Source organism: Boleophthalmus pectinirostris, unplaced genomic scaffold (genome assembly GCF_026225935.1).
Source record: "Boleophthalmus pectinirostris isolate CB_2022bp ecotype Guang Dong unplaced genomic scaffold, ASM2622593v1 HiC_scaffold_13, whole genome shotgun sequence".
NCBI classification, from domain to species: Eukaryota; Metazoa; Chordata; class Actinopteri; order Gobiiformes; family Gobiidae; genus Boleophthalmus; species Boleophthalmus pectinirostris.
In genome coordinates this window covers 17,781,958-17,799,964 of record NW_026571036.1, presented here as the reverse complement: position 1 = coordinate 17,799,964, position 18,007 = coordinate 17,781,958, and the positions used below count along the sequence as shown (strand labels likewise).

The window sequence follows — 18,007 nt, the reverse complement described above, 5'->3', positions numbered from 1 at the left end:
GAGTACTTGACTAACAGTGTACGTAAAAGGCAACTGAAATATGACTTACACGTTACTATAATGAAAAAGATAAACCATTACATATAAGCAGATGCTGGTCATTACAAAGAGTAGACACAAAATTTACACACACACACACAAAAAAGGCTTTTGTGACTGTAGATTTACTCTCAGAGGTAAGAATATTGTTGTAAAATTATTCTTACTTTAAATAAGATTTTACTCATGTGGAAGTAAAAATAAGGTGCCACAAAACTACCCAAAAATATCAGTGGTGGAGATAGCAATTTGGGGGCCCTAGGTGAATTTGAATTTGGGGCCCTCACTTTAATGTACTGTTTATTGTTTATTTGTTTTGTTTTGTTTTTTAATTTATTGTCTATTTTTCCTCTTTGTTGTTGAGACATGCACATCTCTATTTATTTGAATTATGGTGGATTGGAAACTTGTCTTAGTTTTATTTTTTTACTAGTGCAATTATATTTTGTTTACATCCTTTAGCTACGATTATGATTATTGTTTAAAAGTAAACTACTCTCATTTAATGTCATATTGAGAGAAAATCAAATTGCTCTGAGGCCTCGGTCATTAGTGGCACTGAAGGCAATTGGTTGGGGGCCCCTCCAGGTTAGGGGGCCCTAGGCAGCCACCTACTTTTGCCTAATGGCAGCACCGCCTCTGCTTAAAATTACACCTTCAAGTAACTGAGTAAATGTAACTCAGTACTACTCCCTTCTGTATATGAAATATACTAAACCTTCTTATCCCAAATGTTATGCAATTTTTTTTTTTTTATTCTCCCTCTCACTGAATATAAAACAGCTGTTATAGTGTATGAATACAAGATTTCATGCCCTGTACAACATGGCAGGTCCCAGCAGGAGAGATCCCATATTGAAGAAGTTAATTGTGCGTAGTATTCCTCTTGTCATAACTGGAATTTAGGAATGCTTTGCTTCACATTTTAGCCCCAAAGAGTACAGAAAATCAATCAGTCACAGCAAGAGAGGTCATTTCATCTAATAATTTGCAACAAGGATTCATGTGACCACAGTGATTCAGCTGTCTGATATTCACTACCGCCATTTATTGAAACTATCTTGCTACCAAATAAAACTGCAAACTTTACACTCATATTTATATCACTCATTAAATGTTTAGCTCCTAAGTTAAGGTATTAAAAGACAACTCTCTGGCCTAAGTGACATTTATTGGATACCTTTAAAATGCCACCAGTATATAACAAGTATAACGGTGTAAAGTGGCCCTGGGTAATTGGAAGTTGTCTGCAGCAAAGTTTTTATCCGCTCCTTTTAGTGGAGGAAGAAGTACTAGTAGTAACCTAAAAGTAAAAGTACAGATACCGGAGCAAAAAAAAAAAAATACTCAAGTAAAAGTATCACATGACAAAATCTAAGATATTAAAGTACCTGTTTAAAAATGTACTTAAACTGTAAAAAGTAAATGTATTTCACACAGAGGTCTTGTAAAGCTTCAAATATAGTGATTTTGATAAAGAATCATGCTGAATTTTGTTCAACAGAAACAACTGAATCTATTTTTCTTGTTTTATTTGTTTACTTTTGTTTGCTCAAACTAGGAACATGTTAAAAATAAATCCTTCAAGCTTTTCAGCAGATCTTAAGACAACAATAAAAGAATACTTTTACTTTTCAGTCCAGTTAAAAATTGTAGGAGCAGAAAGTACAGATACCTACTCTCAAATGTAGTTTACTCAAAATTTTGTCAACATTTACTCAACAGATAGCTGATACCAACAGAAACAGATACCAACAGCATAGTATTTTACTACTTTTACTTGATTACATTTCACAATTGACTATTTGTCTCATTTTGTCTTGATATAGAAACAAACACCTTATGGCAAGAAACATTTTATTATATTTTAGAATGACAAATAGTTATGGACATGACATTTTTGTTGGTTTTCAATACACAAGCAAATCTGTATGGACAATCATTAGGTAGATGAAAAACCAAATAAAATACTCATTTGTACATATATTTTACAATACATAGTGTAGAGTTCCTTACTGGCTAAAGCAATATGCATTATGCAGAAAGGTATTGCTATTCATATAGTACAGCTAATTACAGTCAATATGAAAAACAAAAAAGCAAAAACACAAAATAAGTTATTTAAATATCAATTACATATATAGAATGTGCAACGAGCATTTCATATATGTAATTAAGACTGAAGTAACTGAAATGGATAAGGTTGTGTGAATGCTTACCAAATTCACTGTTGGGAAGGTAATACTAAAATACCCAGCATAACCCATTTTACATAACCTGATGATGACATAGGGCCAAATATAGTCAAATTCATGAAAAGAAAAACAGCTAGGATTACCTTCTAAAGTGCATTTACAGTGTCAGTATCTCAGTTACTAAACACACATTTTGTAAAACCTGGCCCCTCAACTCTTTCTCTCACAGAGCACCATTTTGATTGAAGCGGAGATAAAGGCATCCATCGTCTATCTAAGTGCCCACTGCAAAACGTATTGAAATGTAGCAAAAACAACACTAAGTTTTCATAGAGGAATATAAAGTACTGTGCAAAAGAAAAAAAAAAGGTCCTATATTACACAAAATTGACTCTTGTGAGCTTTAAGCCATGTTATAATGTTCTTACCTTCTCAAACACATACTCGGAGTTGTGTGTTGTGTTTTAGTCTGTCTACATCTGGTTTTCAACAACTAAGTTTGTTCCTTTGTTCAGTAGAGATTGGCAATTCCAAGGCCGAAATTTCCCAAATGATTCCAGTGGAGGTGTATGGAGTTTAAAAAACATAGTGAAGCACTTCCTGTATTACAATAAGGTAGAACAGTGTTTTCAGTTTGAGGGAAAAACACAGCCAAAATATGCAGGGTTTGTGTATTAAACATTGCGAATAAAACAAAACACAGCTCCAGGTATGTTTTTGATGAGGAAACATTAAAACATAGATCAGAAAATAGCGTAATATGGGCCCTTTAAGCAATATTTTTAAATGCAAAAACCTACACATTATAATTCTGTTTGTGGTAGCGATGTAGTCTCAAAATTGTATTAAAACTCACATATCTCAAAATCGAATGTTGTCCTTGGTCCAAACCTTTCCAGTCCTGACAAAACTGAAAATTAAAGTACTCAATAAATTCTTCTATAACCCTTTGCACAGCACTATATTTCTGTTTTTTGAAGATAAGGAATGTTTGCAAACTCAATTTATAAAATGAGCTTTTGAGTAATGACTATAGGTGTAATGGCCCATCTTGTCTCCCTGATTAATTGGTGAGTGCACCAAATGTTGCAAGTCACCTGATATGGCACCGTTTCTATCATTCAAAAGTTCAATTTATTCAATTCAAAAAGTAATACAATAATATGTTAACAAGTCTATTAGCCTGCCTAAATAAGACTGTTAACGCATTCCTGTGCAGATGTCAGCTGTGCCTTAGGAAAGTCCTTGTAATGTACTGCCTGGCCAAATATTTTTTCTGTTTTGTAACACTTTGATTAAAATAAGGCATTTACAGGGAATGTCTTGATAGTGTGAAGTTTATGCTGTCAAATTTAAGATTTTTGATGTAACAAGTGAACAAAGCATGTATATATACGAGAATACAAAAGTGTAAGTTGTTTTAGCTTAAAAATGACTGGCATCAAAACAAGGCGGCAACGTTAAAAAGGCAAAAAGAAAACCAAAACACACTCATTTAAATTGTGTTATAATACAGAAGCATGATACAAGATAAGCCATATTTCCAATCTCCAAAAAGCAGTGATGTATTCTTCAATGGTGAGTTGATGTGAAGTCCAGATACTGAGAATCTATTAAGAAGCCCATTAAATCAAATTCCTTTGGCCGAGCTACATCCGTTAAGAGACTCAAAGATTATGGTGCCATGCCGCAAGCACTTATGAAATATGCAGGAAATAAAATGTCTCTCTGCATTACAAAAAACACTAGAAAACAGTGTGCTTTCTTCCTCAAAGGCAGATCCAAGTCTAATCTATAAGACTTTCTTTAGTTGAAAAGGCATCTGTTAAGTTGTCCGTAAACATTTGAAAAGTGAAGGGCAGTAATGGATGTCTCACTGTCCATGTTAAAATACTGACCTTTCGAGTCCTTTACATGTTACTATACCACATAAGGGACAGTCCAGAGTGGTTAGGACCCTCCGTTTGGGCTGACCAGGCGGGACTCGTGCACTAGTCTGCGGACGTGCCTCTCGTCTCGTATCCCTGCCTCCCAAACGCTGCTCTCCGTCAGTGAGGTGACCTGGGGCAAAGTGACGATGCCTGCAGCAGCCAACGGGGCAGCGTACATGGGCAGGCCGATGGACACCAGCCAATCAGAGACGGTGGTGATGTGACCCACGGGGAAGAGCTTCCTGGAGATCTCCGTCTGACCTCCAGATGGGATCTAAGGAGTAATACGCAATTTAATAATGCAACATAATAATATTCATGAGTAATAATTAGGTTTTGTGATGTCTGAATTGCAGCCTTTCTGACCACCAACAATCACTCACACAAACACAGCACACACATACATAGGAAAGGCAGGTGAAGTGCCCAAGGACATAATGTTTTATTTTATAGTTTTGTAGTGTGGGTTTGTTAAATGTAAGAACAAAATATTACATCAGTTACTATAAAAAATATTTTTACTATGGGAATTATGTGTACACTCAACCATGATATTGTTTTATTTACAGGCATGTATCATTTTCCATCTATTTAATCTTTTAAAAAAGTTGCCTGTTATAAATTATGAAGAACTCAGACTATTTTGTAAGTTCTTAATGTCTTAAAAACAGGTGTCTTCCATGCAGTGACTCTATGTTTGTTCAGTCTGTACAGTGTAGAGAGACAGAGGCAGTTAGCTTACAGCCATGCGGTGCTGTTTACGCAGCTCTCTGACCCGGAGCTGGTCCAGCGAAGAGGCCACGTCCTTCAGAGGCTGCTCCACCTCCTCAGAGTAACGCTGCACCAACAGCTGAGGAATGCCAAAGCGCCCGTGCTAAAGAGAACAACAATGGAGAGGAAGACCACAGATTACTAGAGTTTCTCATAAAAGGTTATGATTATGCAACATTGCAACAGGTAAACACGCAATTCAATGGCAATTATATCTGTGACAAATTTAACCTGTATATACATGTTAACTTTGGCCACTAACGTACACAGAAAGACCCAACCCAAAACATGCTACACAGGTCTTCAGGAAGAACAACTGATAGCTAAGGACAATTAAAATACAATCAATCAATGAATCTGCCCAGGGACTACAGGTGGAAAATAGCACTGGTGCTACAACTTGGCACAGTGCATCTCTCCTGTTAAGGTTAATGTAAATTGTGCACTATCCCTGTCTCATTAAATAAATAAATAAAATAAAGCTAAAGTAATCTATTAATAATATGCATAAACACTAGACCTCTACTAAAACATCTTCAAAGGTTATTCATTTTGTGTTTGTTAGGGAGGCCATATGTTCAACAATATAATGACAACACACAAAGCAGACAATTTGATGAGGCAATTTCTAAACTTAAAATTGATGAAAACAACCACTAATCTATGTAATCCCCTTTTGCAACACAACACAGGAGTTTATTTTAAGAAAGATTAGAAATGGCCATATTGCCATATTGGCTGTGATTATAGAATAATATGGCAGTTACACACTTTATCAATTATGAAATTAATATTATTATTATTTTAGCATTCCATATTAATAGACAAAACAAATGAGCCTAGACAATGCCCTAGGTGTTTTCTTTCCTTCCACTCTTTTCTAATAAGCCCTTTAGGACCTATAATCTGGTCTGACACCTCATCGCTGGGAGCCTGTTTGGACCTTGTTTTGTTGCCAGTGTTGGGGGATGTACAGCTCTGATGGGGCCCACTCCGGGGTAAGAGTTACAACACAGTCTGAGATCCAGACCATAAACTTAACAGACTTCACCACATCATAGAGCCAGCACACAGTCGTCCCCCACCACTCAGGCTCTTTATTTATGCACTCCCTCACACATCTATATTTAATACTCGCTCTGCATGTACATGTGTCAGCACCACTCATATATGTATATATATACACTCACTACTATGGAGGATCTGAATGCAACAAGTGCTCATTCCCGCTGACTGGGCTGGATGACACATGGACTAATGCAGAGTTTATGTGTTTTCAGTGCCGTGCCAAGTAAACTTATAAAGCCATTACATTGACAGCCTCATGGGAATCATTATAAGCTTGGGGAAAGTGAGCTCATATGTTTTTATGCTAGGTTATGCTTGGTTGTTTTCATCAAAAAAGCTATGCTGTTGATTGTTTCAAAGGAGTAATGTCGATGTTTACTCTGAAAATGGATAAACAAATTAACCACAGTCAATGAGAGTAATTATTTCAAAAATGTCCAATGGTACTTTCTGTATACATTGTCTTAATTTCCCCACAGTACTTAACAATACAAACCTAACCATTCCCACTTAAAAGATATTCCCAAAGCAATTAAGATATCAGGGAATTACTATCCATCAGATGAGGTAAAATTAGGGGGCTGCCATAGCAATAAACAGACAACATCTCTACCTCTTCAACAGGTCAAAAGTCCTCAAAATGGCCTCCAAAATAGGAAAAAGTATGTTGCCTAAAGCTTTGCACTGTGTTTTATATAATCAAACTGCATGCATAGTACACAACATCAGTTACTGTAATGATGCCAAATACTTGCCTACAACTATAACTATGCTCAAATATTAGAATGTAAACTAGTTCATACATGCCGTCTTTATTTTATATTGTATCATCTTACCTTATCTGAATAGGGCTCCTCCGTCAGATCAATGCCCTCCACCTCCAGCCGCTGCTCCAGGATGGTCAGCAGATCGGGACTCATCTTGGAATGGGACACTTTCCTGGACACCGCCACCTTTCCCCCCAGGTCCGACAGCCAGGGAGGGGTCACCGTGTTGCCCGATTCCTCCCCCACCGAGGAGGCGGACGAGGAGTAGCACGGGCTAGCCGGAGTGCTGTTTGAGGGGGTCTTCGCCGGGAGAGGGGGAGGCGGGGGTCCTGGGCTGCTGTTGGTGCTTCGTATCACCGGACTGCTCGGATGGGACCTATTGAGTGAGTGGGTGGGGGAGGGCGAGGAGGGGAGGGAGAGGGGAGCGTGGCGCAGACCGTTGGTGAGGCGCTCACGGGACTTCTTAGCCGGAACGGGCGGGGGCACTGGGGGCTTTTTGGGATGCGTTTTCGGAATTATCTTTTCACCGGTGGATTCAGGTGGGCTCGTCGGGGGGCTAGACAGGAGTTCAGGGACAGTTGGTGAATTTGGGGTAGAACAAGAGGGTCTAAGTGTAAGCTGGGAGGGCACTGGCGGTCTCGATTTCGGACTTAGAGGAGTTCTGTTTTGCTTTTTGGGGCTGTTTAATCTAGCTTTCTCCAATGTTGCTCTGAACTCTGCGCTAGATTGCTCAAACCGGATATCCCCTAGTGAATGGGACCTCTTCCATGGACCCTGGTGCTGAGAATGTCCATCCAAGTCTTCACAGCTGCGACTAGACGGGATGGGGGAGCGTCTTTGGGACCTGCGCAGTCCGAGGAGGTTGAATCCCTTCAGAGACTGCTTGGAAAAGAGGTTTTTAGGGAATTTTGTGCGTTGGTGGTTGCCGTTTTGCTGCAGAGCCTCATTGGAGATGGTCATAGGAAGGGTGGGGTAGTCTGGAGACTGCAGACCCCCAGAGGAGCGACTAGAATGGGAGGTTTTTCTGCTTTTACCTGCAAAATAAAACAGTAAAAATGTTGAGATGAAACAACATTTACTATATGATTCACTTCTCTAATTTAACCAATATAACTATTACTCTTTTCCCCAGTTCCCACAATTAGGGTTTTAATGTGCACTGAGGAAGTTACAAGAATGACATTTAGTAAAAGGAAGTAGCACAAACCTCACTACTGTGCCCTTAAGAAATGTTATGTTGGCTAAAGGTGGCAATACAAGACACTGTCAAAAAGTGCATTTCTGAAAATATTTTGAGTATAAAATTAAATGGTAAAACATCAAAGCATTTATGGGGTGTTAATATTTCTTGAGGGGACAGTAAATCAACAAAGAGCTGATATGGCAACATTTACAAATAAATAAAATTATGAAAACAAAGGCAAAATAAAGAAACTTACCATGACTCGTCACAGTTTATAGAGAATGGATGGGTGAAATGTGAGACTCATTTTAAACAGTGAACGAAGGAAGGAAAAGAAGACATGGATGCCATGAGATGTCAAAGGCTGTGTTAAGAAATGATTAGAACTAAGAAAGTCTAAACATCTACATGAGCAAGAATAGCAGAAGTAAGCTATACAGTAAGACAAAATGTTTTAGAAAGACATCCTGAGAAGACTGTTAGTTTGTACTATTAACTGAACATTCAACAATATATTATCATTTACTTTCAATGGGCATTGTGACTGCCTGGAGCCATTTTTCATTGAATTTTGCATGGAGGTGAAAATACCTGTACTATTTAGTTATGACTAGTTCAATTAAAAATGATTATCGCAGTTTGTCTGGTTAAATACATGTACAAGTACAGATGTATAAGAGTTAAGAGTTGTTTTTATGTAAGCATAAAGACATGTCAGTCACATCCTCCACAGTCTGTATATGTACCCAGTGTACAAACCTAAAAGTACCCGAGAACGCAGAGCACTAACACTAATGTTATGTAGCTAATAGGTGATCAGTGCTTAGAGGCATGGGAGGAAGAGGAGGCAGAGAGGAGGCGGAACATAAAAAAATGAAACCATGATGTACCAGAAAGTCCTTTATTTAAAGGAGAGGATTTGTCTACAGTGGTAATCTCTAAAGTGGCAGATTGCACGCTTACTGAACATCTGAACCAGAAGAACACAGACACTGGTGCCAACACAGACAGATAGACAAGCTTATTGAGCTGTGATTCATACGCTTTTTAACTGTTCATTAGAGTGAATACAGTCATTTGCAAGATAAGGGACATAAAACTCAAAAATAAAACACAAATTTCTAAAATAACTTTTTTCTTATACACCAAAATTAAAACTATTTTCATCCATTTGTTTTAGGCACATACTGAATGAATGCTTGAGCAACATTGAAATGGTAACAGTGGAAGTGAAGAGCAGTAAACTGTCAGCAGTAAACTAGAACTACCACTGCAATAAAGACAATTTAGCAACATGCTACTGCATTAAGTGAAGACACTTAACAGAAGTATTCTCTTAAACTATATTCATCTTCCACATAACCGCCTTGGGCATCGAGCACTGAGGCAGCTGGGAAATTGAGTCCATGACTGGGCAATGACCTTGCTCTCACCAGAACAGTTCTTTGCAAAGGTCTGCTCCTGTTTGCACAGGCTCCCATCATTTTGAGTTGGGCAAGGTTCAGGGGTCTGGGGGCAGGCTGGCTCACACTTACAAGTGGACTTTGGCACTTGTGACACAGAATGCCTAAAGAATGAAAAGAAGTGAAGAAAGTATGGAAAAAACAAACAGTAAAAAGTATAGGAAGCTCAGAAACGATGAGTGTTTGATTGGCAGGTCCAAAGAAGCGGTATGTTAGAAAGCAGAAGCATAGCGATGGGCTGGGATGAGGTCAGAGTCACTTGGGGCAGCTATGGCAGGCTACATGGCACTAGTCCAGGGTGTGCTAACAGCTAGTCTAACTGTAGCTGTCATTACCATTCTCCAGGTTCTCATTGCTCTCGTAGCAGCCAGAGTCCCGAGGGGAGTCTCCCACCAGACCACAGCCCTCCGACAGCAGCTTTTCCTGGGAACCACACAGCCCCCCGCGCTCCGGATCACTGCTGCCTGCAAGCACAAAACACACAGCACATTTGATTCCAGTTTATTTATTTTACAGCTTGATAACCTGCTTTGACTTCAGAGCAGGAGTTTTTGGTTTCCACATGTGAGTGCTACAATTCAAAGGATCATGCGAGTACATTTTTGGAGAGTGAGAATGTCAGAATCAGTTCAAACATAAGCTACCTAGAATTCTATTATTTATTCTTGGTAATCACACACACAATATGATGTGATAACAAGACTGATTGCCCGCACAAGCCGGAAAAACAACTTGGGAACTCGGGCCAAAACTTTCTGCCTGGCTTCTGCACGTGACGTCACCTGCGCTGTACAGATGAACAAAAAGCGGATTTGTTTCTTTGTATCTTGCACATTGTAGCTCTTTGAATAAAAGTAGCTGCATTTAGAGATTTAGTGAGCTTCCTGTTATTATAAGAGGAAGAGAAATTATGCAAGACAAATCTGTTGTCCCTCTGTGCGTTACAATTGATAAAAAAGTTAAAAGTTTTTATGAATTCAAGTTTGCGGAGTCCGTCCCTCTAACAGTATCTGTAGTGTCTGGTGTAACGGAGCACTCACTGTCATACTCCTGCAGCAGCTCTACAGCAGTCAGCAGCACCGCTCTGTGCTGAGGGTCTCTGATGTTCAGCTCGTCCAGATCCTCCTCCTCCAACAGTTTAAACGTGTCCAGATCTTCATAACCATTAAACAGGAAAGTGGGCATGTGCTCCTGTCACACAAAAAAGAATTCTGATTAATTATAGAAACAAATTACAATGTCTGCTTAATATATAAACAAACAAAACACAAGTCTAGGTATGTTTTAACATGGCGTTAAAGCTCATAAGAGTCAATGTTGTGTAATGTAGGACCTTAATAACTTTAATGTGGCAATCTCTGTGATGGTACTTGCTTTGATTTGGCAAAGATTTGATGTAAGATGCCCTTCCTGACACAATAATTTCATCTACATTTACTAAGTAACAAAAAGTAAACTGGCTGATGACTCTCTGGCTACTTCTGTGTGTGGTTTTGCTTTTGCAGCTGACAATAGTCCAAAACCGCAAATCTCAAAGAAATGAAAGCTGTAATAACTTGATTTTGTATGTGAAAGAAAATTAGCAATGTATTTTAGTTTGTTTTATGCAAAGGTAAAGGAAACAATAGCAGACAATAACTGAAAAGCCACTTGTGATAGTGAATAGTGCCAGTGGCTACATAGGCACAGTAGTAACAATAGAGCCTACCCCGAGTTGTCATCTGTAAGTCATTTCCTAGACACCAGTTTTATTTTTAACTCACTGGTGAACCAAGATCTAAACAGTTACTGCAATTCCAACCAGCCATGTAATCATGTTAAGTAACAGTAAACACATGGGTAAAGCTCTAGACAGCATATTAAGTAAATGTTAGTAAGCTCGCAACCCAACGCAAACGCTGTAGCCAAAAGGGTGCACTCCGCCAAACTTAAGTGGGACTAGCAGCTTCGTAGGTGGAGACGAGTACATCAAAGTTACCCGGACACCACACCAAAGCCAGTCTCTAACCACTACACTATCGAGAAACAAGGGACAAGAAACGCCCTTTTGTAAAATCAGTTGACATCACCGTCCAATGCTGGTGGCTGGGCTTGTTTGCCTGTTGTAGACTGTGTGTCACCAGAGAGACCATCAATTACAATGGGAGATGCTCTGAGGAGAACGCGCCGTGTTTTTTTCTGCTATTTCTGCCGACTGACGGAGGACTAAACAAAAGGACCACCAACGAGCACAGCAGAAGCTCTCATCTGGCTCTACTCTCACTGCCTGCTCTGTTTGAGGTTATTTCTGAAGATATACAAGGTCACAATGAACCAAACAGGGACTCAACAGCTATCAAAAATGCAGGAGAAGCTACAACAACAAGGAAGCATGTGTTGACGTGTTTGATGGTGGAAGAGAAACCAAGTACAGTTGTGTGAAAGTTGTAACTTTTATGAATTATACATACGCAGATCTGGAAGCCATACCTATCATTGCCTGTGAAAGAACACTTATGTGCAGTCTAACAAAGCACGATCTAAAGATTCATGCTTGACACTAATATCTTCTGAAGAATATAAATACTCAAAATGTAGGAGTGTGTGAAAAATATCTGTATGACTACAACAGGGCGACCAAATTTTCAAAATAAAAAACTGGGATGACTTTTTTGGTGGTTTGTAATAATAAAATTGTGAAACATGTGAGTAATTAAGGAAAATTGTTCTGCAGAGACCATTCCTGACGAACTTGTGAGTCAATATAGTCACATTTTCTTTGTGTTTTGGTCATTTTTAAGCAGTTTTTCTGTATTTTACCCAAACAAATGACAATTTATGCCTCTCGTTACTGATACTGCAGGGCATTTTTGTATAAAACTGGGACAAATCACTGGTTTTGGACAAATCTGCAGGGACAGGGGACACAGGGCTCAAAACTAGGACTGTCCCAGGTAAATAGGAACGTCAACCTAGACTACTATTACACTATTACTACAACTTATCCAAAATCTTGGTTCAAACTGTTTTCTACAGTTGAAATATTTCTAATTTTTATATGACAGAATAATAATTTTCAAATCTGTATCAAAAATAAACATATATGACATGTTTAATAAAATGTTTAATGAAATGAATAATCTTAAATAAATTACTTCATACGACTGCTTTTACACAAGTGGCTACAATACACATTAAGAGGAAAAGATTTAATTAAGGCCATCTTATCTTCAATTTTGATCTTATCTTAAAAGATTCCTGAAAAATATTGTTTCAACATGATACTAAGCTTGTGTCCACTGCAGTAATAGACAGCCAGTAGGGGAGATCTATGATTTTTGTGAACCCCTCAGTATGAATAATGACACAGTGTACACTCTTTAATCCGTGTGTGTCTGGGTCTGTCTGAGGAGAGCTGCTCCTGTCTGCGGGGCAGTGGGAGGAGACGCTCTGAGCTCTACTACTGTGTGGGTTCATAATTAAAGATAAGAGAGATTTGTCTGTGAAGAAAGTGGGTGTTAGTGTTTGTACACAAATGTCACTTCAAACGATTTATGTAGCACACCCCATAATCACCATCACTTTACATAGTACTTTATCACTGTCTGTAAGTGTACATCTTTTCAAGAGACTAATGTACCTCCAGGCTTTTTCAAAGTTCTATCTAAGGCCCTTTGTTGATATTGACAACAGAATACAGAATACCCACCCAACTTTAAATAACACTTTTTATAATGATGGTAGGTTGGTGGAGTACACGCTTTCACTTATCTTTTTATAAGGGTTTGGGGTGGGCACAAAGATCACATTGGCTTGTGGCTCATATGACTGAATCAGTTAGCAATGCTCACAATAACTATTTAAAGTGCATAGGCCCTTGCATGTGACATAAAATAAGAGTTATTTAGTATTCAAACGCCTTATACTGATAAAGTTGCATACAAATTAGAATGATGTTAAGCTAACTTGAGGCTAAAATGTGTCTTGATTTTGACCCTTGCAATGTAAACAATAATTAAAGAGGACCTAAAGCAGTGCTTGCAATGCTTAATAAAAATAATTAAGAAAAATAATGAACAAAATGTTATGTTTTGATGAGCACCTTGAGGTTGATCCTCTCCAGCAGCTCCTCCACAGAGGTGGGTTTGGGAGCCCGGCCCTTCCTCCTCCTCCTCACCGGGCGCTTGGGCTTCTCCTCTTCCTCACTAAGGACGTCCACGTAGATGAACTTGAAGGTGCCCACTTTGTTGTTGAGGAGCCCCATCCATGTGCCCATGGGCGGCTTACTGATGATGTCGATCACATCACCGCGCTACAGGACAGAAGCAGTGTGTAAGGTCAATAGGAATGAACCCTCTGTATTTTAGCTTAAAATGTAATATTTCATAAGAGTATTCTGTGAGACAATAACCTACTGTAAAAACAAAACTCCTGGTAATTAAACGGCCTATCTACAGAAATACCTTGCCTAAGGAAAACAAAAATGTATCTGCTTTCAGTGCCTTGAAGGTGGAAAAGAGCTAGATAAAAATGTGACCATTTACTGTTTATCTCATAAAAAGCAGGCAAATGAAATATTTGTTTACTAGTACAGTTTTTCAATTTAATTAAAAAGCACTTTTCTACGAATAATAATTCATAGGATGGATAAAGCCCCTTCCAAGACACCCAAATGACTTTACATTGCATTATTCATTCACTCCACACTCAGCAGTGGTAGCTTCTGTGTTAGCCACAGCAGCCCTGACACAGACTGATGGAAGCAACACTTAGGAACAGACCACATTTAAACGGCAAGGTTTTTCCACCAGACACAATGACAGTTTCCACTAGAGCCACTGCTGCTCCAAATGATAATATCATAGTTGGATATTGCACAAGTACTGGCAGAACAAGCTGTTTCTTGAATAACAACTGAAAAACTACAGCTATTAAAACTTCAAATTCCCTGTACCTTGAGTTTGAGAGAGTCAGTGTCATAGGGGCTGGGGGTGAAGTCGGTGTGCACTCGTGCTCTCCCACAGAAGGGCCCTCTGTACGGAGGCTCTTCATCATCACCATCCTCAGACTTCACACTCTCTCTGTTACTGGCCGACGAGTCTGTGGTGCTCACCGTCTGACCACCTGCACATACAAACATACAGTCATACACTCCTCTTCTGTTTTTTACAATACACTTAATCTGTTTTCATTTTCACTACAGCGTAAATGATGAGGGTTATATTTTTGGGGATAATACCTCAGACAGTTCAGTGTATATTTTAAGTTCTAAAATTTGCTATTGTTAGTACGCAACATTTTGATTTAATATAGCAAGATCAACATAAACGCTCATGTTTCTTTTTGTATCATTGTGAAAACACCGTGTAATCAATAGCAAAGACGTTCTCTTGGCCAACCATCTGGGAGTATGACTCACTGCAAACTAGAATTTGAGAGCCGGCAATCTCAACAGCCCAAAAAGTGCTCCAGCCGCTAATGATTTACAGATACTGATAAAATATAAGGTTCCCCACAATTACTTATGAACTGTGTACTATTTGGAAGACGCAACAATGTTAAGAAATAGATTATGCATCACTTTTGACAAATTTTCTCTAACAGAGGTAGACAGGATTTAGATTCAAGAATTAAAATAATGTAAATTAGGTATAAATGAGAGTTTTACACAAATCGAGAAGCAATTTGAGAGGAGTTAAAACATATTACAGGAGTATTACAGAGGTTTTTTTTTAGAGAGTTCCCTACTGATGATACTGGGAAAGATTCTGTCCAAAAGTTTGGCACAATTTACACAAGAAAGACATTTTTTTCTGACTGTTTAAACACAATTTCTACAAAACAAAGGTGATTTCGGTATTTTCTTATATATATATTTGGCAAATAATAATCTCTTTGTGAATTTGAGGAATTTTGGCCTAGTGTAATACATGGTTGCTTATGAAATCACCTAGTTTGATGTACTGATATCCAACCAGGAAGTAAAATTTGGCACCTAAAAAATTCCCAAATTGGAAAAAAATGTTGTAGTCCAAAATGAGGAGTCCAATCTGTCACTGGCACTAATTCTCTTGAGGAATGAACTTTGCAACCTTTTTAAATCACTACCTTGGTAACCACTTCCCCACAATGCAATTGAGGCGGTAAACTGGTGTAATTTCTTCTCATTGACTCATTTTATTCACTCTTTGCTCCATTTAAGATAACATAAGATCATTTCAGCATCAAACTAATATTTCTCAAAGCCTTGGCGTGTGTTACCAGATTCTTGTTTGTAAATCAGAGGTGAGTGAGGGCTGTTGGAATCATGTTAAGAAGAAAAGCACACTTCCTAAACTAATCACTCCCTCATGTTTGCCAGTCTGTTAGCGTGTTTTCCAGCTCTGGTCACTTTAACATGCTGTACATTTGCCAGCTCTTTAATTCACCAACACTTTCATTACAGATGGTGTTTAATCCTCACACGTAATAGAAAACGCAGGTTTCCCACATCAGAAATAGTAATTAGATGAGATGAACGGGGGATTAGAAAACTACAGCGCATGACGCATCTGGCTGTCATTAAATAGTTCCCTTCTAAACCATAGTATTACAAGATGAGGTGATGGTAAACATACTCCAGTAGAGGGAAAAAGCAAGCAGTGAGAGCCCTCTAGTGTCAAGTCGATGAAAACATAAAAGCAGTGATGGAAAGTAACAAAGTACAAGTAGTAAAGTACTTTAAAATAGTTGACGTAAGTACATTTTAAAGAAGGTAATTTTTACTTTTACTTTGCTACATTTGAAAGCAGGTATCTGTCATTTTGTAAAGACAATTAAGAAAATTCTAAAGAAAATTAAGAAATGTATTCATATTGACCAAAATCTGTATAATTTTTAAGCAATTAAATATCGCTACGTTTAACACTTTAACAAATTGACAACACTTTATCAAAATCTGTATGAAATACTTTTACATTTACTCTAAATGTACATTTTTAAACTGGTACTTTAAGACTTTTACTTAGTAGATGTTTTCATGTGATAGTTTACGTTTGCTTGAGTATCTTTTTGCCTCTGTATCTGTACTTTTACTTAAGCAACAAAACTGAGTACTTTATCCACTACTGCATATAAGTACTCGTGATAAACAGTTTTATATCTTTTTAAATAAATAAATTTAATGTTTTCAGTGAACACTAAATCAGAACCATTTTAAGCTATATAAAAATAAGTAATAATAGTGACTTTATGATAAATTTTGACAATTTGTGGGGTAAAACCATAACATAGCTAATTGATGTGTTTCAAAATATGAGTGTGATCTAGATTAAAACAGTAGAAGATCGATTTTTGGCTGTGAAACAATCAGATTTCTATTTAAAACAAATTACAGAGACTGGGACATTCGACTTGCATCTTTTATATTTTCTGTATATTTTTTATCTGATACTGGCTGTGTTGAGAAATGGGCCATTATCTTATAGCTTATACTGACACATTTATTATTATTTTTTTATGAATGGGCATTGTCTCCTTTACAAATGAATACATAAATAAATAAATATGGCGGTCTTACTCATTGAGCTCTGGCCGCTGAGTGAACTGCGCAGGCTCTCCACTGATCCTCCTGCTTTGAGTTTGGGCTTCTCCAGAGAGTCTGTGTCGGGCTGAGGAGACTGAGGGGAGCCGGGCGCACCATCCGGACTGGACTGTGAAGGCAGAGTCCAAATGGATAATTAAAACACAAGGGAAGGAAAAGAGCAAAGTTCTGCAGTTCAAACAAAATTGGAATAAATGCATACGGTCTGATGACTGCAAAAACTTTGCTTTTAGAGTCTAGATAAAAAGAGAAAAGTCAACTTGAGCATTCATGACTCAGTATATTTTGTCTGAAAAAAATAATGATTCTACTTCAAAAAATGCTATCTTTGCTGTGTTATATTGAGACAGACTGCACTGAGTGAGAAATGATAAAGATTTGGACACTAGAGGGCGATGTTGCCTTTTAAATCACCAGCTTATTTTACCCTATGAGTGTCACAGCTGTCGACTTACACCTACAGACAAAAAACTTATGATTATTGTCCCTAATGGAGGACATAGAAGAGTTACAGACCCACTGATAGACAGGTAAACGAACTCAAACGCAGCTACATGTGATTCTTTACAAAGTGACCCAGGTTTTAATGAGCAGGCCTGGGGGAGACTTGCATCAGCGCATGACCTCAGCACGAAGCAGACCCCACCCTCCACTGTGGGCCCAGAGCTCAGTCCAACAGAGAAATCAAATATAAAGTTAAAGTGTGTGTTTATCCTGTAACTAACAAACACTCCCACCCACTCACGGTCCCTGGACACAATATGTGGCGCTCAATGCTAAACAGCCCTTTACAGTGGAAATGGTGTAAGCTTCTAATGAAATAAACATTTTTTATACAAAGGCAAATCTGTCATTTATTTGAACAACTTAAGTTACACCAAACAGGGACTATATTGTGACCACCTGGCAAATAATAGGAATGATGTTATGTTGAACCCACTGGCTAATAGGAGGCACTGAATAACACATTTCTATAGACACTGACCGTTCCACTGCAGGCTGGAGACAAAACAAGATACTGCATGTAGT

At 38.3% G+C, this 18,007-nt stretch overlaps 1 protein-coding gene across 2 annotated transcripts in view; it reads right to left on the bottom strand.

Annotated features, from left to right (window-relative positions):
* Positions 1-1,879: 1,879 nt before the first annotated feature.
* The window catches only part of sash1a (SAM and SH3 domain containing 1a), a 262,733-nt gene continuing 246,605 nt past the window's right edge, over positions 1,880-18,007 (bottom strand). For both annotated transcript variants that reach the window (XM_020918832.2, XM_020918908.2), the window contains exons 13-20: positions 16,955-17,087; positions 14,351-14,520; positions 13,499-13,708; positions 10,458-10,608; positions 9,753-9,881; positions 6,841-7,805; positions 4,908-5,039; positions 1,880-4,439 (exon numbers count right to left, since the gene is read on the bottom strand). In XM_020918832.2, coding sequence (XP_020774491.1) covers positions 4,185-4,439; positions 4,908-5,039; positions 6,841-7,805; positions 9,753-9,881; positions 10,458-10,608; positions 13,499-13,708; positions 14,351-14,520; positions 16,955-17,087 — 2,145 coding nt within the window. In that variant the 3' untranslated portion in view covers positions 1,880-4,184. The remainder of the gene's footprint in view (positions 4,440-4,907; positions 5,040-6,840; positions 7,806-9,752; positions 9,882-10,457; positions 10,609-13,498; positions 13,709-14,350; positions 14,521-16,954; positions 17,088-18,007) is intronic.